Source organism: Hyla sarda, chromosome 7 (genome assembly GCF_029499605.1).
Source record: "Hyla sarda isolate aHylSar1 chromosome 7, aHylSar1.hap1, whole genome shotgun sequence".
NCBI classification, from domain to species: Eukaryota; Metazoa; Chordata; class Amphibia; order Anura; family Hylidae; genus Hyla; species Hyla sarda.
Genome location: NC_079195.1, coordinates 190283920 through 190305192, shown reverse-complemented (window position 1 = coordinate 190305192; position 21273 = coordinate 190283920). Strand labels below are relative to the sequence as shown.

The 21273-nt window shown below is 40.3% G+C and overlaps 1 protein-coding gene across 1 annotated transcript in view; it reads left to right on the top strand.

Moving 5' to 3' along the window:
* The window catches only part of CACNA1E (calcium voltage-gated channel subunit alpha1 E), an 877957-nt gene that overhangs the window by 748475 nt on the left and 108209 nt on the right, over positions 1 to 21273 (top strand). The window contains exons 21-32 of the mRNA XM_056531933.1: positions 164 to 736; positions 2660 to 2922; positions 3097 to 3268; positions 4631 to 4760; positions 5578 to 5637; positions 6687 to 6793; positions 6940 to 6951; positions 7306 to 7402; positions 10165 to 10325; positions 11940 to 12077; positions 12174 to 12375; positions 15806 to 15970. Coding sequence (XP_056387908.1) covers positions 164 to 736; positions 2660 to 2922; positions 3097 to 3268; positions 4631 to 4760; positions 5578 to 5637; positions 6687 to 6793; positions 6940 to 6951; positions 7306 to 7402; positions 10165 to 10325; positions 11940 to 12077; positions 12174 to 12375; positions 15806 to 15970 — 2080 coding nt within the window. The remainder of the gene's footprint in view (positions 1 to 163; positions 737 to 2659; positions 2923 to 3096; positions 3269 to 4630; positions 4761 to 5577; positions 5638 to 6686; positions 6794 to 6939; positions 6952 to 7305; positions 7403 to 10164; positions 10326 to 11939; positions 12078 to 12173; positions 12376 to 15805; positions 15971 to 21273) is intronic.

Below are 21273 nucleotides of genomic sequence, written 5' to 3'. Positions count from 1 at the left end.
ACTGCAAAGAGCAGCTCCCACCCTATAGGAGTCAGCTGAGTCCTTTGAATTGATTCTAAATATATCAAAGTGATTCTTTAGTTGTTGGCATTACATTTTTGTGTAATAATGTTATAGAATACCCTGATAATTCTAGTTAATAGAGTCTACATTTTCTAACTAGGAATGATCGCAGAAAACGGCATAAAATGTCCATTTGGGAGCAACGTACAAGCCAGCTAAGGAGGCACATACAGATGTCCAGTCAGGAAGCTCTGCAGAATGAAGAGCTGGCAGCATTGAACCCTCATTCTAGTATATATCGTAAGGCCAAAGGATTAGAGGAGTCAGCAGGAGAAAAAGTAGATGGACAAGAAGAAAAACTGGGAGTCAATCCCGGTGAGAGTGGCATTACCGGTGAAGAAAGCCCTTCTCACAGAAATCTCAGGGAACACTGGAAACAGAGATCTAAACATGGGAATGCTGAAAATGCAGAACAGAATGGTACAACACCCGAAGATGCCATGAAGAGGAGGCAGAGCCAGAGAAGAAGCCGTCACAAAAAAGTTAGAACCGAGGGCCGAGAAACATCCAGCACACCTAACAGCACCACGACTAGTCAGGAGGGTGGACTCGACAAAGAGAATATGGGGGATGCAAAAATACATACTGAGGAAAAAAGCAATGGGGAAGCTAAGGAGGTGCAAGGATCTGAAGAGGAGCCAACCAAGAGTTGCATGAGACACTGTGAAGAGAGGTACATTTGCCTTAGTTTTTGGACTCTGCAGGTCATGACTATAGAAAATGCACACATTACAGTCATCTCCTATACATTGCATTGATAGTCCTCATATCAGTTAACTTAAAGGGGTACTCCGGTGAAAAACTTTTTTTTATTTACTTTTATTTATTTTTGTAAATCAACTGGTGCCAGAAAGTTAAACAGATTTGTAAATTACTTCTATTTAAAAATCAGAATCCTTCCAGTACTTATCAGCTGCTGTATGCTCCACAGGAAGTTATTTTCTTTTTGAATTTCTTTTTTGTCTGGCCACAGTGCTCTCTGCTGACACCTCTGGCAATGTCCGGAACTGTCCAGAGCAGAAGCAAATCCCCATAGCAAACCTATCCTGCTCTGGACAGTTCCTGACATGGTGGTCAGACAGAAAAGAAATTAGAAAAAAAAAATTCCTCTGGAGCATACATCAGCTGATAAGCACTGGAAGGATTAAGATTTTTAAATAGAAGTAATTTAAAAATCTGGTTAACTTTCTGGCACGGTTGATTAAAAAAAAAAAAAAAAAGTTTTCCACCAAAGTACCCCTTTAACCTGATTTACTGTATGTTTAATGGCTATGGACATCTTGGCAAAGCATTTTTATTATTCATTTGTACTTTGTATGGTGCAAAAAACATTTAGGCTATGTTCACAAGGGGGAATGTCCACGCAGAAAATTTCCAAGCCGACATTCCACCGACTACAGTGCCAGCAGAACATGCTGACATTAGGACCGCTCATAGACGGCAATGCATTTTCATGTGGAGTCCCGAATCTGGATTTCTGTGGCAGATACATCTGTGTGAACATAGCCAAAGTCATCTTGTATGTGTGTACCAGTCATTTAGAAAAACTTTTGACACGTCATAGAGACATGTAAGTAGTTTCGATTATCTGGGATCTCAATGCCAAGACCCTCACCGATCCTAAGTGCTTTACCCTGTGCACGGGCTATATAGAACACAAAGCATGCAAGGGGAGAGGGGGAGGGGGGGGGGGCTCAGTTGAGTCCTTTTGCTGGCTCATTTCAGCACCTGAATCTCCACCAATCAAAACTTCTAACATGTCTCTATGATACATAAAGTTTTTTAAATAACAGTTACACTCGAAAGTATGACAATTTTCTGAGAATTGCTCCGTAGACCTTTTCTGAATGTTAGTAATGTTGACAGTAGTTTTACAATAAAAAGGTTTCTGGGACTACTGATAATCAGATTGATGGGGGTTTGACTCTTAGCACCCTGCCTAATCAGCTGATTGAAGCAGTTTTGGCACCTTATTGAGTGCTCTCATAAAGGCTATGTCTGGTACTCCAGCTCAGTCCAGTCCAGCTTCAGTTGAATGCCATCCTTAAAGCGGTACTCCACCCCTAGACATATTATATATAAGATAAGATGTCTGATTGCTGGAGTTCTGCCGCTGGGGACTCCCGCAATCTCCCTGCTGCACCTGGCATTCGTTTAGAGCATTGGGTGCAGTGCCGGAGGCTCGTGACTTCAAAAGCGGGGCGTGACCGTGACATTACCAGCATCCGCCCTACATTGTCAGTCATCCGTCATGGAGCGAAGTTCGCTCTGTGCACCGGATGTCTGGAGTGCCACAGCTGAGATTCTTTGGATAGGGGAAAAAGATGTCTAGTTGTGGAGTACCCCTTTAAGACTATAGTAGTCCTAAAGAACTCCTTTATGTAGTGCCAGCAACTTGCTTTTTTACTATTATTATAATTTTTTTACCTACTATTTTTTATTTGCTTTCAATTACTTATCTAAATATTTTAACTCTTTGCAGTACCCACATATGCTTTTGCATTATCCTGTCTTTCCTTCATTGACATTGCTCATCCCTCAGTATTCTCATTATTTTTTCTTTTTGCTACATCACACCATTTGTTTGGTGTGGAAGAAATGACAGGACAGTGGGATGTGAGGGCACTGGTCCCAACACTGCTCCTTTGCAGGAAATGAACCATGGGAAGAATGGCAGCCCCCCAGACATGGATTGCAGTGAGCAGGCCTTACTGGGCAGTATGCAAAGTCAAGAGGAAAGCCCCAATCCCACCAGCTGTAGCTTGGCTGATGTGTCTAGTAGCACTGAGAGAATCACAGAGAGCACAGTGATCACCATACCAGATGCTGGGATGCCTTCCGACTGCACCGTGGTACAGAGTGAGGACTCATCTAGCTGTCTGTGTTGTCCTTTTATATTTGTATTCCTTTTTTCATATATATATATATATATATATATTTATATATATATATATATATACAGCCTCTCTGCCGATCTGTCTGCATTCAGTATTACCTCCTAGATATTAACTATTGATGTTTTTCTTGCTACAGCAAATGAAGAAAGAGATGGAGAGGTTTCTCTTGTATCTCAGGAACATGGAAAGGATGATGAGGAACCTGAGGATGGAGAAGAAAGGACAGTGAAAAGAAAGGAAAAACTTTTAGAGTCCCCCAAAGCCATTGTGCCATACAGTTCAATGCTTATCTTCAGCTCTACCAACCCGTACGTCCGTATCTTACATTCTGCATTCTCCTTACAAACAGTAACATACAATACTATGACTTAGTGGTGGTAGAGGGGAAGTGGGGAGGGTCCAACTTCTCAATGTCTTCCAATTGTAAGGGCCATATTACACAGATCGATTATTAGTTGAACAGGCTGAAGTGCATAATAGGGTCATCGATCAGCAGACGAACGAGTGAACACTTGTTTTACCATGCTAAAGACTCATGAAATTATTTGTGTGACCCACCCATGTGGCCTTTAGGCTCAAAAACAGTTTCCTGTTTGTTGAGGATCCTGTTTTTTCCCCCCCAGATATAATACTTCCATAAGGCTAGGTTTCCACAAATTTTTTTCTCTGGCGTCTTTTTTCTTTTTTTTTTTACAAAAAAAAAACGCCAGAAAAACTGCCACTGATTTCCCCTACGTTTTTGTGTTTTTTCTTGCATTTTTTCTTGCATTTTTGTCTTTGAGTGGAAATTGCATTTTTGGCCACTTTGGCGTTTTTTTTTCAAAATTTGCTGGATAACAAAAAAAAAATGGGGTGATCGGTCTATTAGTAAAGGTACTACTACTCCCATCATGGAACAGTCTGTTCCATGCTGGGAGTAGTAGTGCTACCTAAAAAAATGTAAAAAACTGAGAAAAAATGTCAAAAAAATTAAAAACACACACACTTTATTAAACACATTATTAAAATACAGTACATTACTAATAAAAGGTTTAACAAAATACAATTTTCTTTCTACATATTTATTATTGCCAGCTACATTTTTAGTTCCCTGCCGGCCCACATACATTGATCCCTGTTTAAAAATGAATAAAAAATTTGTTATTAAAAATATAAATTTCATTAAATACATTTTTTTATTTTTTTTAATGGTACCCTACAAAATTTTATTAAAAAAGTTGTCTCCATCTTTTTTTGGATCGCTAAAGTACAAAAAAGAGAATAAAAACCGCCTGCAAAAATGCCAAAGTTAAAAGCCACATGCCGTTTTTCTTAATGTTTTTTCACTCCCATAGACTTCTATGGGAAGAAAACGTCAAGATTTTCCCAAAAGAAATGCCAAAGACTCAACAAGAGTTTGTTTTTGAAAAACTGCCAAGGAGCCAAAAATAGCTGAACAACGCCAAAAGGATTTAAAAAAAATGCCAAACTGAAAAACACCAAGTGGATATGGCATTTTGCAGTTCCCTATTGACTTGCAGCTAACATCTGGCGGCAGAATTTTTTCACAAAAAATAAAATAAATAAGCCATGTGGCAGAATGGGCGTTATTATTGGCGTAGTTGCCCCCCCAAAAAAGTGGCAACCTATCCTTAGTCTTCTTATTTCTAAACACCTATTTTTATCTTTAGGATAAGAAAAGTATGTCACTACATTGTGAACCTGCGATATTTTGAGATGAGCATCTTACTTGTGATTGCTGCGAGCAGTATAGCTTTAGCGGCCGAAGACCCTGTGTTGACTAACTCTGATCACAACAAGGTAAGTTCATTTGCCTTACCGCTTACCTGTACTTTTAAAAGATTTTTAAAAACCTGCATGGTTTTCTTACATCGGTTTAGTGAAAAGGTGATTTTAGTGCCCCTGCTGCTTCCATTGAGCCCCTGAGAGTGCCCTCTATGGTGCACAGCTAGTTCTTATTCCATCCATTTCAGAAGGTGATACCAGAGCCGGTCAGTTTGCCAGTATTACACACACAAGGAATTCCTTTTGCTTACTTCTCTAGCCAATTACAGGACAGCACATGCTCCATTGTGATAGGAGTTGGTTTACAGTATGCTACAGCAGCACAGCAAGGAAAGAGTTACACTAATCACGTAACCTTTGCTGCTGATGTTATTGATGATGAGAAACCTGCAGACTAAAGGGAGGGAGGAGAGGAACTTACAGTCCCGAGGCAGAACTGTGCACAAACAGTAGTAGGCACATGTATTTAAAGTGTACCTATCATTATCAAAAACTTTTTATATAATGTAGATAATATCATTATCTTGATTTTCTGAAGGGAGAAGACAGTTACATATTGCAGGTACACAGTCCAGACTAACTCCCTCTCTTCTTTGCATAGCACTAGCTAAGCCCCACCCCAATTTTCTATGTTTCATCTTGGAGTTTCTGTTACAAGAAACAGACTGAGCCTAACAACAGGCAGGAGACAGCAAATTGCAGTGACGTGAGACGTCTAGTGGTAAAAACCTTAGTTTTTTTTTTTCAGTGGTTAGTGGTCCTGGAGGGATGTTGTTTAAAACAACAGTAACCATTTATGCATGTGTTCATGCTCTCTATTATTTTCACACAGGTTCTTCGATACTTTGATTATGTTTTCACTGGAGTCTTCACCTTTGAGATGGTTATTAAAGTAAGAATCTTATAAATACTTTTTACATAGATTTCAGCCTACTTGGGAATGTTAAAAAATACTTTCCAGTGCATCCATACCCAGTATGTTTGCGTGAAGACATTCAGACATCAGATCAAGGAGTAATTGATATATACTGTATATATATTTCTCTTTTAACCTGCAGGAACCCTGTTATATAGCAGGACGAGCTAAGCAGATTGACGTATAGTCTTATGAGAAAAAGATTGAATAGAAATAATAATTTATTTATTCAGGGCTTGCAGCTATCTCTGTATACAGTGTTATACCACCTGTAGAGACCGACCATGAAACTACTGTAGGGCCCATGGGACGAGGGGGCCCGATTGTGGCTGCATGGCTTGTCCCAGCCAATCAGCAGCCTGGATCCACTACCTTCTCCTTCTCCTGGTGCCCACTCTCTTTTGCCCTCCTGAGGGGTGTTGCAACCGTGGTCCCTCGCCAGTAAACTGAGCCTGGCCTGATTGCAACAATGATATTTGCACCGATCCTCTGGCCCTGTTTCCAGCCACTGCTGCTGCTGCTGAATGGGCCCCATGCATGTAAAGGTACCTGGCCAGGGGAAAGAAATGGAGATGGCAACCCGTGCCTGAAGGTATGTTCAATGATGTCCTCTGACCGGTGGGGGAGAGGAGTTTGGGGGCGGTCGGCGTTAGGTTGTGTGTATTGTGGTTTGATCGATGGGTGCAAAAAATCATTTATCTGACGGGGAAGGATACATACAGTCAGTGAAGGCTGTCAATCACAGATCAGGACTGCCCACTGGACTCCTAAATTCTTAATCCATAGAGGTTTAAATGAATAAATGAAACATTCTACAGATATTTTTTCCCACAAAGCCATGAATCAATCTACTCAGCTCTTCCTGCTCTATAACTTGCTGGACTGTATTATCAAGGTGACATTTAAGTCAAAGATACTAATGTGAAATCACGATTGTTGATGTCCATAAAAAATACTCCCATAGACAGAATATCATTATTTACCATATTATAAACCTAATGTTTACACGTTTACCTTCTCTATAGATGATAGATCAAGGTATAATTCTCCATGAAGGCTCGTATTTCCGTGACCTCTGGAACATCTTGGATTTTGTGGTAGTAGTGGGGGCCCTGGTGGCTTTTGCCTTGGCGTAAGTACTTAAGTCCACCACAGGCTGTTTGATGTTGTCAATCTTAAATGCCATCATGGCAATTTCCAACTTTTATCCCTAATTCTCAACTAGTGCCTTCTCTCACTTTCTATCTCCCATCTTTCGTCATTTCTTGGAACATCCAGGAATGTCTTGGGGTAAATATAAGTTTATGTTGTTCAGAATGAACTCATTTCAGTCAGTCTATAACATTGTAGACCAGCATTGTTAGCTGTTGTGTTTCTGTTATTGCAATCCTACGAAGAACCTATTCCCAGTTTGTACCAGACCATGTGATGGCTTTAAGCAGAACAAAACCTACATCGTTTCTGTGTATTATATCCATACAATAGTACATTCCATGCTGCCCGTCCTTCTGCGTAGCAGGGGGAATGTAGACTATGTCATTGCATTGTGTCTGATGTAAATCTTTCTGGCAGTCTTAGGAGAAGAGAACTCATTTCATTCTTTGCTTTCCATTGTTTCTGATTTACTTTCGGAATATCTCTTAGGACTAACAAAGGCCGGGACATCAAAACAATTAAGTCTCTGCGCGTTCTGCGAGTGCTGCGTCCGCTCAAAACCATCAAGCGTCTCCCAAAGCTGAAGGTAACAAGAAAGAGAGTGTCAACAAAAGGATTTGAGGAATTACTTATCAAAGTCTTGCAGCTTCAAAGCCAGGCCAGACCCTGTGCCCTAGGATAGATTACATTAAATGGGAATCTTTTTCCAATGATAAGTGTGCCATCGTAGCTGCGCTTGAACCATAAACTCTAAATCTTGTGTATCCTGGAGGCTTTTTTTTTTGTTTTGTTTTGTTTAGCAGGACTGGGGTGGATGACCCTGTACTGTAATATGTGTCAGCATTTGATGCACAGTATAGAGCAGTTGTTTCCCAACCAGTGTGCCTGGGGGCTGTTACAAAACTACAACTCCCAGCAAGTCCAGACAGCAAAAATTCTTTTGTACACACAGCAGTTAAAATTAATGGGAGTCTGATACAAGGCGAGTGTAAATAAGCCCCGAGGCTGTGTTCCCACTTTTACTTTTTCCAAAAAGTCAAAGAAAAAAAAAAAACACCAAATTTGACATGAAGCGTTTTTTTGGGCAAAGTTTTTTTTTTACATTTTTATATTTAGTGTGTAATATTGTAATGTCCGACACGTGTAAATTTTTACCCCAAAATTGTAAAGTGCTGCAGAATCTGTTGGTGCTATATAAATACCGGTAATAGGGAGAAGAGAGAACTAGGCGGCTCACCTTGGCTGAGCACTCCCACATTGCACATGGACTAACCGGCAGTGCCTCCAGTCTGTAGCCATGTAGAAATGAGAAGTATCCAGCGCAGAATTGATGCAAACAGGAGCTTGCCATGACTAAGGGTCCAGCTTGACCTGAAACGCGTTGGTTTATTCTGTGCTATCCATGTGATATTGAATAAAGCTCCTGTTTGCATCAATCCTGCGCTGGATACTTCTCTTTTCTATATAAATAATAATGATCATAAGTATTATTATTATTACATATGTCAATAAAATATGTTGGGCTCAAAGACAATTTTCAAACTAAAAGAACTTTATTGATTGTTACAGAGCTTTGACAGCTTTAACACATTTGACAAATCCAGATAGTATTAGAAAAAAGGCTGACTTAGGACAACTAAAGGTCTTAGGGCCTATTCACACTATGGAATCCGTCTGGAACGGGCACTGGCAAAAAAAAGCCGAAGCTGGAACTGCTCAGAAATGTGGCGCCTCAGTAGACACCAATGCATTTCCGAACGGATTTCAACGAAAGAATGAACATGTTTATGGGGTCCATTTCTGCAGCAGACTTTCCTCTATTAGTGCAAACACTGAAGAGAAAGGTGCATAGCAACTCACCCATTAGATTAATAGTAGCAGGATGCTTCACTTCACGTCCATTCAGTGAACAAGCAGGGAGGTGGTAGATGGAAACGGGGGAATCAGGTGTCGGGCCACAGCCGTATCACACCGTTAGGTGCTTCGTCAGACCTCTTCGTCAGGGGCCTGATGAAGCACCTAACGGTGTGATACAGCTGTGGCCCGACACCTGATTCCCCCGTTTCCATCTACTGCCTCCCTGCTTGTTCACCGAATGGACGTGAACTGAAGCATCCTGCTGCTATTAATCTAACGGGTGAGTTGCCCGCACCTTTCTCTTCAGTGTTTGCGTTGTTCATTCATTTTTTCATGCGTGTAGCACCTCCATCAACAGCATACCTTTCCATTATATACTAGCACTGGCTATACCATTAGAGGCAAGATTGGAATAGGACGTACAGTGGCTGTGCCAGATTTTCTTTTCTTTTGTGGTCACATTCCTCTATTAGTGTTGAGCACAAATATTTGAAATGCTAATTTTTACCGTGAATATTGTCACTTAGTGATTTCCTGAATATTTAGAATATACTGCTTTATATTCATAATGCCGAATATTCGTTTAGTTTTTTCTTCCTTCACAGCGCACATCACAACAATGATGTGTACTGTGTAAAAAAATAAAAAATGATCATCCCTCCCTGCCTCCAGCTTGTGGTCCAAAGAAGGCTCCAATAATATTTATTGAGTGAGTCAGAATGGAGCGCGAATATTTCGTATCTGCAAATATGCAAATATTTGCAAATATCAGCACTTCCAGAGGACACTGATCCCTCCCTTCTTTTAGCTTGTAGGCCATTGAGAATGATGCAAATACAGTTGTCAGAAGTTAGCAACATCCCTAGCACCCAATAGGAAAGTTGTCCCACCCCTTCACTATATAAGATTCTTCCCAGCAATGTTTTTTTCCCCAGTTTCATGTGGTTGTGAGAGGAGATTGAACACTGTCTGTGTTGTGCTGTGCTTTTTTTTTTTTTTTTAAATCAAATCAAATTATATACTGAATGGATAGTTAATGTTAGATAAAAGTAGGTTAGTTTAGCAGATAGGTTCTAGTGTAGGGTATAGTTAGTTTAAAGATATTATTGCGCGTGCACACTATACGAATTTCATTACAATTTTCGCATGGAAAAAAGGTGAATGAACATAGCGAATATGCAGATTTCGCGAAGATAGGACGAATATTCGTCCATATATTCTCGAAATATCGCAAATCGAATATAGCCCCTGCCACTCATCACTATCCTCTGTAGTGTTAACAAGTGGAGAACAATTGGAGGTTGCTGCACAGTGTTTACCAAGGGGAATTCTTCTTGTAAAATCCATAGTGTGAATGGGCCCTATAGTCTGCATGTATGTTAGTATACAACTGTATGTAATGGTAAATAATATCTACTTTTTAGTGGGTGGTTCCTATGTTCTTCCTTTGACTATTGGACAAGAAAACTGAATGTGTGATCTTCTCCCCAGGCAGTGTTTGATTGTGTGGTTACCTCTTTGAAGAACGTCTTTAACATCCTCATCGTGTACAAACTCTTCATGTTTATATTCGCTGTCATCGCTGTTCAACTCTTCAAGGGCAAGTTCTTCTATTGCACAGACAGCTCAAAGGATACAGAGAAAGAATGCATGTACGTCTTGAGAATTAATGTGTCTCTAGGGATGTGTTCCTCCTTCTCAATGCAACCAGAAATGCACAAGGAAATTCAGATACATAATGCTCACATCAATGGATCATTCTATTACTGTCTGTCTACTGCACATCATGACAAGGGCAGACCAGAGACAGCATTCATGCTGTGAAGTTAAACACAGGAACAAGGCCGGAGATTACATTTTTTATGGTCTTAGGAAGCACACTTCTTAAATCATACTTTTAGTGGTCTCCAAACTGTGAACCTCCCGATGCTACAACTCCCAGCATACCCGGACAGCCTTAAGCCAAGAGGGGGTCATCTAAAGTCTAGAGTTCTTTGCCATGATGTGCCATGTTTGATTTCCAGTGGCCAGTATTAGAGAATGTGAAAGTGATAACACCCAAATTTAAGACATTCACATCTGAGACCTTGTTACTCTAAGGAGTCACATGGCACCTGGTGAGGGAAAATGGCCAATTGGGCCCAATTTGGACATTTGCGCTTACACATTTACACACTTATGACTGTGTTGGCTTATTTTTAGGGGACACAACTAAACTATAGTTGTACACAGAAAGTAATATATATAGATATATATATATATATATATATATATATATATATATATATATATATATATACTAGTTTTCAGTTAAAACTGGTTTTCTCTAATGAAAACTAGTTTTGACTAAATGCCTTTGTGAAAACTAGAATTGACTGCTACTGATCTTCCCCAGTGAAAACTAATTATGACTGAATGCCTTTGTGAAAACTAGAATTGACTTTTTTTCCTAGTTAAAATCAGTTTTTACTGAACGCCTTTGTTGAAACATCAGTTTTTGCTAAACGCCTTCTTAAATACTAGAATATTTACTGAACGACCTTCGTACAAACTAGAATATTTACTGAACGCCTTTGCACAAACTAGAATTTACTGCCAATGAATGTCAATTGAAACTGGTTTAAAGTAGAGAAAATAGTTTTAACAAAACTGACTCAGTTCAAACTGTTTCCAGCAGTCAATTCTAGTTTTCACAGAGACATTCAGTCAAAACTAGTTTTCACTGGGGAAAAGCAGTGAATACTAGTTTTCAAAGTTTTCACAAAGGCGTTTAGTCAAAACTAGTTTTCACTAGGGAAAACCAGTTTTAACTAAAAACTAGTTTTAACTGTAATAATATATATATATATATATATATATATATATATATATATATATTATCCAAGATAAGAAAAACATGGCCCCTACCTTGCAGAAACAGTGCCACACCTGCTCACTGGTTGTTTGTGGTATTTAAGACTTTAATTTAATGGCAATATCATTCACAAACTGATGACAGGATTTCTGGAGGAAAACAGTTGTGTTTTTATATTGCTGGATAACCCCTTGTACTGTTTTGAGACATCCTATACCAGTGTTCTTTCTACTGTGGCCCTTTAGGTGTTGCAAAACTACAACTTCCTGCATGACCCCAGACAGCTGTTTGCTGTCCGGACCATACTTGAAGTTGTTGTGTTGCAACACATGGTGGTCCACAGTTTGGAGACCACTGCCCTATACTGTGCATAAGAAATGCTTGACACCCTGTTTTTTTTTTTATCCCCTAGAGGAAGTTACATAGACCATGAGAAAAACAAGATGGAAGTAAAACGGAGAGAGTGGAAGAGACATGAGTTCCACTATGACAACATCATATGGGCCCTGCTTACCCTCTTCACAGTGTCCACAGGGGAGGGATGGCCTCAGTGAGTATTTTGCCTATGACTACCTATGCCTATTGCACGATGATGAGGAGCCATGTTTCTCCGGGACGTGTTTTCATTTTTTCCTCTGACCCCTAGAGTTCTGCAGCATTCTGTGGATGTGACTGAAGAAGATCGAGGCCCAAGCCGGAGCAACCGCATGGAGATGTCCATTTTCTACGTCGTCTACTTTGTAGTTTTCCCTTTCTTTTTTGTCAATATTTTTGTGGCTCTTATCATCATCACCTTTCAGGAGCAAGGAGATAAGATGATGGAGGAATGTCGGCTTGAAAAGAATGAGGTGAGGCTTATCTAATCTAGCTCTGAAAATTTTCAACATTTTTATATTTCCCAAAGTACACCTTTAATTAAAGAAGTCTCACATATTTCGTATATCAAGGACTAAAACGCAATAGAAATATAGCATGGAAAGATTTGAACTCTCAGAAATTGAACGAATAAAAGATTTTTCTCTATAGAAAATTACTCAATTTAACCTCTATTTTAAAGGGCTCGTCCCATGACAGTATTTTAGTTGACATTATTAATTAATAATGCTCCTGTGCTAGATATTACTTTTACACTCTTTTTATTAACCCCCCCCCCCCCCACTAGTATTCTTTGATTTTCCACCTAATGTGTCCAGAGCTGGTGGCCATACATGTTCAGTAGTTTGGGGCATCTTTACATCACATTTTTAGCCTTAAAGGGGTACTCCGCTGGAAAACATTTTATTTTATTTTTTTAAATAAACTGGTGCCAGAAAGTTAAACAGATTTGTAAATTACTTCTACAGTCATGGCCATAAATGTTGGCAACCCTGACATTTTTCAAGAAAATTAAGTATTTCTGACAGAAAAGGATTGCAGTAACACATATTTTGCTGTACACATGTTTATTCCCTTTGTGTGTATTGGAACTAAACCAAAAAAGGGAGGGGAAAAAAGCAAATTGGACATAATGTCACAGCAAACTCCAAAAATGGGCTGGACAAAATTATTTGCACCCTTTCAAAATTGTGGATACATAAGATTGTTTCAAGCATGTGATGCTCCTTTAAACTCACCTGGGACAAGTAACAGTTGTGGGCAATGTAAAACTCACACCTGAAAGCAGATAAAAAGGAGAGAAGTTCACTTAGCCTTTGCATTGTGTGTCTGTGTGTGCCACACTAAGCATGGACAACAGAAAGAGAAGAAAAGAGCTGCCTGAGGACCAAAATTGTGGAAAAATATCAACAATCTCAAGGTTACAAGTCCATCTCCAGAGATCTAGGTTTGCCTTTGTCCACAGTGTGCAACATTATCAAGAAGTTGCCGTGGCGCCGTGTCTGCGGGGTGGTGCGACCCATGGACTGGTTTGAGTGGCATTGGGGCCGCTCTGCCAGTGGGTCTATCCCCCTGTGGACACTGGTGTCGCGGCGGTGTTGGTCGCCGCCCAGTGCTACGCCATTTTATGCTAGGGACGTTAGGTACCCACTCTAAATAGGTGGCCTTGAAGTGGCGAGTGGGCTTTGTACTTTTTGATCAAAACGTATATATACTAACAACCTGTTAGTTTTTGAAATTATGCTGAGAAGCAATTAGATCATTGTGCAAGATTGTAGATGTGCACCATGTCTGTCTTCTACCTGAATTCACATTATCAAGAAGTTTGCAACCCATGTTCCTGGGCGTGGATGGAAGAGAAAAATTGATGAAAGGTGTCAACGCAGGATAGTCCAGATGGTGGATAAGCAGCCCCACACAAGTCCCAAAGATATTCAAGCTGTCCTGCAGGCTCAGGGAGCGTCAATGTCAGCGCGACATTTAAATGAAATGAAATGCTATGGCAGGAGACCTAAGAAGACCCCACTGCTGACACAGAGACATAAAAAAGCAAGACTAGATTTTGCCAACATAAACTTGATTAAGCCAAAATCCTTCTGGGAAAAAGTCTTGTGGACAGATTAGACCTAGATAGAGCTCTTTGGTAAAGCACATCATTCTACTGTTTACCACAAATGGAATCAGGCCTACAAAAGAAAGAACACAGTACCTACAGTGAAATATGATGGAAGTTCAATGATGTTTTGGGGTTGTTTTGCTGCCTCTGGCACTGGGTGCCTTGAATGTGTGCAAGGCATCATGAAATCAGAGGATTACCAACGGATTTTGGGTCACACTGTACAGCCCTGTGTCATAAAGCTGGGTTTGCGTCAGAGATCTTGGGTCTTCCAGCAGGACAATGACACCAAACATACGTCAAAAAGCCCCCAGAAATGGATGGCAACAAAGCACTGGAGAGTTCTGAAGTGGCAGCAACGAGTCCAGATCTAAATCCCATTGAGCACCTGTGGAGAGATCTTAAAATTTCTGTTGGGAAAAGGTGCCTTCCAATAAGAGAGACCTGGAGCAGTTTGCAAAGTAAGAGTGGTCCAAAATTCCGACTGATAGGTGTAAGAAGTTTATTGATGGTTATAGGAAGCGACTGATTTCAGTTATTTTTTTCCAAAGGGTGTGCAACCAAATATTAAGTTAAGGGTGCCAATAATTTTGTCCAGCCCATTTTTGGAGTTTGGTTTGACATTATGTCCAATTTACTTTTTTTCCTCCCATTTTTTGGTTTAGTTCCAATACACACAAAGGGAATAAACATGTGTATAGCAAAACATGTGTTACTGCAATCCTTTTCTGTGAGAAATACTTAATTTTCTTGAAAAATTTCAGGGATGCCAACTTTTACGGCAATGACTGTATATGTAAATCTTAATCCTTCCAGTACTTATCAGCTGCTGTATGCTCCACAGGAAGTTCTTTTTTTTTTTTTTAAATAAACTTTAACTCTGCACAGGTTTTGATAAATGTTACCCCAAGTGTACAGCCATATTGTGATAAAAAAAAAAAAAAAACTTTTTCCCACTGCTTGGATACTCATGGTTTGTAGTATTTCCTGCTAGAAATGTAGAGTCGCAGCAAATAAACTTTACCAAAAGAGTGTGGCCCTGTAAAGAACCAGTCCTTCCTATCAAGTGTTTACTAAAGCCCTATGGTGTAATTTATTAACTTCAGTTTAAAAAGCGTTGGTCTAACCATAAAGTGTTGCTATTTACATTCTGTCCCAAACCTCTGAATAAGCTGTTTTTATGGGGAAACATTGTGGGGTTTTGAATGAAAAAAAGAGTTTTTCAACCATTGGTTTGAAATCTGGATTCCAACACATATTTAATATTAAGTGCATATAAAGCATCAATAATGTGCACAATAAGAATAAAAACTACTGAGTTTTGTTCTGTTGTTAGACCTGTACTTTTAAAAGGGAAGCTAATAAAGTATAAGGCTTTGTTAGGAAGGACTTGGTCTTTACTGGGCCACATGATTTTTTGGTAAAGTTTATTTTCTGCAGTATATTTCCCTTCTCAAGTGAATTTTGCTCCTGGGACTATATTTTGTTATATTACAGTCCATGCCAATAAGAGCCAGCATGCTAGAACTAACCCGCACTGAACACATTTGGGTTGCATGAAAAGAAAAAGATGGATAATACAAATAAACGCTCACGCTTTCAATTCTAAATTTAGATACACTGTGGTCCGAAACATGTATTCGAGGTTAATGAATATCCCACAGATGCTATGTGAATCATAGTGTAGTGATGGACATAACACTATGGCTGCTGAAAGGACTGTGCAATAGCATTATAGGAATATGTTATTCTCTTTGTGCTGAGAAATGTGTAACCTTGTTTCGTAGAGAGCCTGCATCGACTTTGCTATAAGTGCCAAGCCTCTTACCCGCTACATGCCGCAGAACCGCCATACGTTTCAGTACCGCGTGTGGCATTTTGTGGTCTCTCCATCATTTGAATACACCATCATGGCTATGATTGCCCTCAACACTGTGGTGCTTATGATGAAGGTAAGAATGCCAATGTGGTTCTTTTGTTGCCTTGTACTTTTATTTCTAGCAAGTTCTGACAAAAAAGAACAAGAGTCAGCTCACTGCTAGTCCGGACAGGATTCTCTCTGGAAGATCATTGATTTTTATCTAAAGTCACATTTTTCCACTCCAGTCAAGTAGCAGAAAGTTCAAAGAAGCAGCTAAGGATTTTTTTTGCTAAGGTTCTTGTATATACCTTGTGTTTACCCAGGGCCGGCCCTACCTTGGGAACTGGTGGGACCATGGTCCCAGGCGGCAGTTTTTCAGGGGCGGCACTTTTTTTGCCACCTGGGTCCATGGTCAGGCCGGCCCTGCCGTTGCGCTGCTGCTGCCACTGTTATTTTAAAGGAGAACTACGGGATTGAAAAATGTATCCCCTATCCTAAGGATAGGCGATAAGTTTCAGATCGCGGGGGTCTGACCGCTTGGGCCCCCCACGATCTCCCGTACGGGGCCACGGCTCTCTGCATAGAGAGCGCGTGTCGACCACCCCACGAGGCGGCGGCTGACACGCGCCCTCCATTTACTGCTATGGTAGAGCCGAAGCGCTGCTTCGGCAATTTCTGGCTCTCCCAAAGCAGTGTATGGAGGGGGCGTGTCGGCCGCTGCTTCGTGCGGTGGTCAACACGCCCTCTCTAACTAGAGAGCCGGGGCCCCGTACAGGATAGGGGATACATTTTTCAATCCCGTAGTTCTCCTTTAACACAGTGAGCCTGCGTGTCTGACGACGGGCGTCGCACAAGTGATGTCCCTCCTCAGACCCGCGCAGAAGGACGTCACTTGTCAGGCCACCGCCAAAGAGGAGAAGCGCTGCGCAGGCCAGGTGAGTGTGTCTGTGTCTCTGTGTCTATCTGTGTGTGTCTGTGTGTGTCTGTGTGTTGGGGAGGGGAGGCTATGCTACCTAATGTGGGGAAACTGCTACCTAAAGTAACATAGCTCATAAGGTTGAAAAAGACCAGAGTCCATCAAGTTCAACCTATAACCATAATGAGTCCCTACTGAGTTTATCCAGAGGAATGGTAAAAAATCCCTCATACTCGAGGTAAAATTTCCTTCCTGACTCCAAATATCCAAATCAGAATAGATCCCCGGATCAAACTTCTGTCCCTATAGATCTAGAATCCATAGCCTGTAATGTTATGATTCTCCAAAAATACATCCAGACCCATTTTAAATTCTTTAACCATGACCACCTCCTCAGGCAGGGAGTTCCACAGTCTCACTGCTCTTACAGTAAAGAACCCCCGTCTGTGCTGGTGTAGAAATCTTCTTTCCTCTAAACGTGGAGGATGCCCCCTTGTTATAGATACAGTCCTGGGTATAAATAGATCATGGGAGAGATCTCAGTACAGTCCCCTGATATATTTATACATAGTTATTAGGTCTCCCTTAAGCCGTCTTTTTTCTAAACTAAATAACCCTAATACTGATAATCTTTCTGGGTACTGTATTCCTCCCATTCCCCGTATTACTCTGGTTGCCCGTCTTTGAACCCTCTCCAGCTCAACTATATCTTTCTTGTACACTGGTGCCCAGTACTGTACACAGTATTCTATGTGTGGTCTGACTAGTGATTTGTACAGTGGTAGAATTATTTCCTTGTCATGGGCATCTATGCCCTTATTGATGCACCCCATGATTTTATTTGTCTTGGCAGCAGCTGCCCGACACTGGTCACCACAGCTAAATTTACTGTTAACTAAGACTCCCAAGTCCTTTTCCACGTCAGTCGACCCAAGTGTTCTCCCATTTATCACATAATTCCAGCCGAGATTTTTCCTCCCCATGTGCATTACCTTACATTTATCAGTGTTGAACCTCATCTGCCACTTCCCAGCCCAAACCTCCAACCTATCCAGAGCCATTTGTAAGAGTGCAATATCCTCTATTGTGTTTACCTCTTTACAGAGTTTAGTATCATTTGCAAAGATTGATACTTTACAATTCAAACCCTCTACAAGGTCATTAACTTAAAGGGGTACTCCTGTGGAAAACTTTTTTTTTTTTATGAACTGGTGCCAGAAAGTTAAACGAATTTGTAAATTACTTCAATTAAAAAATCTTAATCTTTCCAGTACTTTTTAGTAGGACAGAGGAAATGGTGTTCATTTTGAAACACAGAGCTCTCTGCTTACATCATGACCACAGTGCTCTCTGCTGACATCTCTGTCCATTTTTGGAACTGTCCAGAGCAGTATATGTTTGCTACGGGGATTTTCTTCAACTCTGGACAGTTCTTAAAATGGACAGCAGATGTCAGCAGAGAGCACTGTGGTCATGATGTCAGCAGAGAGCTCTGTTTTCCAAAAAGAAAACCATTTCATCTGTAGTATTTAGCAGCTAATAAGTACTGGAAGGATTAAGATTTTTTAATAGAAGTAATTTACAAATATGTTTACATTTTTGGCACCAGTTGATTAAAAAAAAAAGTTTTCCACGGGAGTACCACTTTAAGGACATAGCGTTTTTCAGTTTTTGCACTTTGTTTTTTTTTCTTATATTTTAAAAATCATAACCCTTAAAATTTTGCCCCTACAAATCCATATGATGGCTTATTTTTTGCGCTACAAATTCTACTTTGTAATGACATCAGTCATTTTACCCAAAAATCTACGGCAAAACCCAAAATAATCATTGTGCAAAGAAAATGTAAGAAAAAAATGCCATTTTGTACATTTTGGGGGCTTCCGTTTCTACACAGCACATTTGTTCGGTAAAGATGACTCCTTATTTATATTCTGTAGGTCCATACGATTAAAATGATGCCCTACTTATATAGGTTTGATTTTGTCGTACTTCTGGAAAAAATCATAACTATATACACGAAAATTAATACGTTTAAAATTGTCATCTTCTGACCACTATAACTTTTTAATTTTTCCACATACGGGGCAGTGTGCGGGCTCATTTTTTGCAACATGATCTGAAGTTTTTGTTACAATTTTGCAGTTTTTTTGCAATGTTTTAGCCCCCATAGGGAACTATAACATGCAGTACATTGATTCAATCATTGCAATGCATTGTATTGCATTGATCAGTGTTATTGGCGGTCGATTGCTCAAGCCTGGATTTAAGGCTTGGAGCAATCAGTCACCAATCGGACACGCAGGAGGCAGGTAAGGCGCCCTACTGATGCGTCCTAGCTGATCGGGACATCACGACTGAGCGGCCGGGAAGCTTTCACTTTCACTTTAGACGCGGAGATCACCTTTGATTGCCGCATCTAAAGAGTTAATGCCGGACATTTGCCTGAACGGCGATATCCAGCATTAGCCATGGGTTCTGGCTGCTGATGCGAGCTCAGCTCCTGAGCTTTTTTCATCACCTTGCCGTGCCGCAGCACCGTTTATAAACAGCGTTTTGCAGCAAGGGATTAATGAATATATTAAATAGAACTGGATCCAAGACTGACCCCTGTGGTACCCCACTAGTAACAGTAACGCAATCAGTACCAATAATAACCACCCTCTGTTTCCTATCACTGAGCCAGTTACTTACCCACTTGCACACATTTTCCCCCAGTCGGCGCATTCTCATTTTATGCACCAACCTTTCATGTGGCACCGTATCAAATGCTTTGGAAAAATCCAGATATACGACATCCAGCGATTCTCCCTCGTCCAGTCTGGAGCTCACCTCCTCATAAAAGCTGATCAGGTTAGATTGACAGGACCAATCCCTCATAAATCCATGCTGATATGGAGTCATACATTTATTTTTATCAAGATTCTCCAAAATAGCATCTCTTAGAAAAGCCTCAAACAATTTACATACAACAGAGGTTAAACTAACAGGTCTATAATTGCCGGGGTCACCTTTTGTCCCCTTTTTAAATATTGGCACCACATTTGCCATGCACTAGTCCTGGGGAACAGTCCCTGTTACTATAGAGTCCTTGAATATTAATAATAGGGGTCTGTCTATTACATAACTTTATTCCTTTAGAACACGGGGGTGAATGCCATCTGGACCTGGTGATTTGTCTGTTTAGATTTTTTGTAGGCGGCACTGTACTTCTTCCTGGGTTAGACAGGTGACCTGTAATGGGGAGTTGTATTTCACCTGGAATTTCATTTTCCTCTGTGAATACAGTGGAGAAGAATTTGTTTAATATATTAGCTTTCTCCTGATCCCCGTTTATAATGTCTTCTTTATCGTTTTTACATATTTTAAATTTTTCTCTATAGCTTTTTAATGCTTCTTCACTGCTGTCCTATTTTAGTAGTTTAAATGCTTTATTTTTGTTGTTTATTGCCCCCTTAAAATTTTTATTCATCCATATTGGTTTTCTTATATTTCTGACCATTTTATTCCCAAAAGGTATGTACATCTTACAGTGAGAGTTTAAGATATTTTAAGATATTTATTATGATCACTATTTCCTAGGTGTCCTTCTACTTGTACATTGGTTACTCTGTCAAGTCTGTTGGTTAATATTAAGTCTATTAGGGCGACCCCTCTGGTTGGGCCCTGCACCATTTGGGACAGATAATTGTCTTTAGCTATAGTCAGAAACCTGTTTGCTTCACAGATTCACAGGTCTCAGTCTCCCAGTTTATATCAGGATAGTTAAAGTTCCCCATTATTATCATCTCATTCTGATTTGCTGCCTTGTTTATTTGCCTCATTAATTGATCTTCTGCCTCTTTCATTATGTTCGGTGGCTTATTGCAAACCCCTATCAGAATTTTTTATCTTTATCTCCATAGATTTCTACCCATAATGACTCCACATTATCGTTTCCCTTACATATATCCTTCAGACTCGATTTCACATAAAGACAAACTCCTCCCCCTTTCCGTTTTGTCTGATCCTTCCTGAATAGACTATAACCCTTTATGTTGACCGATCAGTCACAGCTATCGTCCAACCAAAAAAGAAAACTAAAAAAGAATGGAAGAGCGCTCCATAGCATAAAACCGCCTATAGGAAATCCACCAATGTGAATAGGAGCTCTTACCATAGGGGGTTGTATGAGATCACACACAACAATGGTCAGCGTGGATGAGCAATGAGACCAGGTCTTCAGCCTCCCCAACCAATCAAACAATAGCAGGTAAAGACTTCAAAGGAGGAGATGGGTTTCAATGGCGCTGACCAGGAACAGACACGTCAGGTAAAGTAGAAAGATTTATTGGATAAAAGAATGCAAAGCGTTTCACTGCACTTGCACTGTTTCATCAGGCACTACAAGTAAGGTTGGAGGAGGATCTTATATACTAGGTCTTATTAATCCTTTCATAGGTCTATTACTTCTCAGATAATAGAAGTATCACACAAGT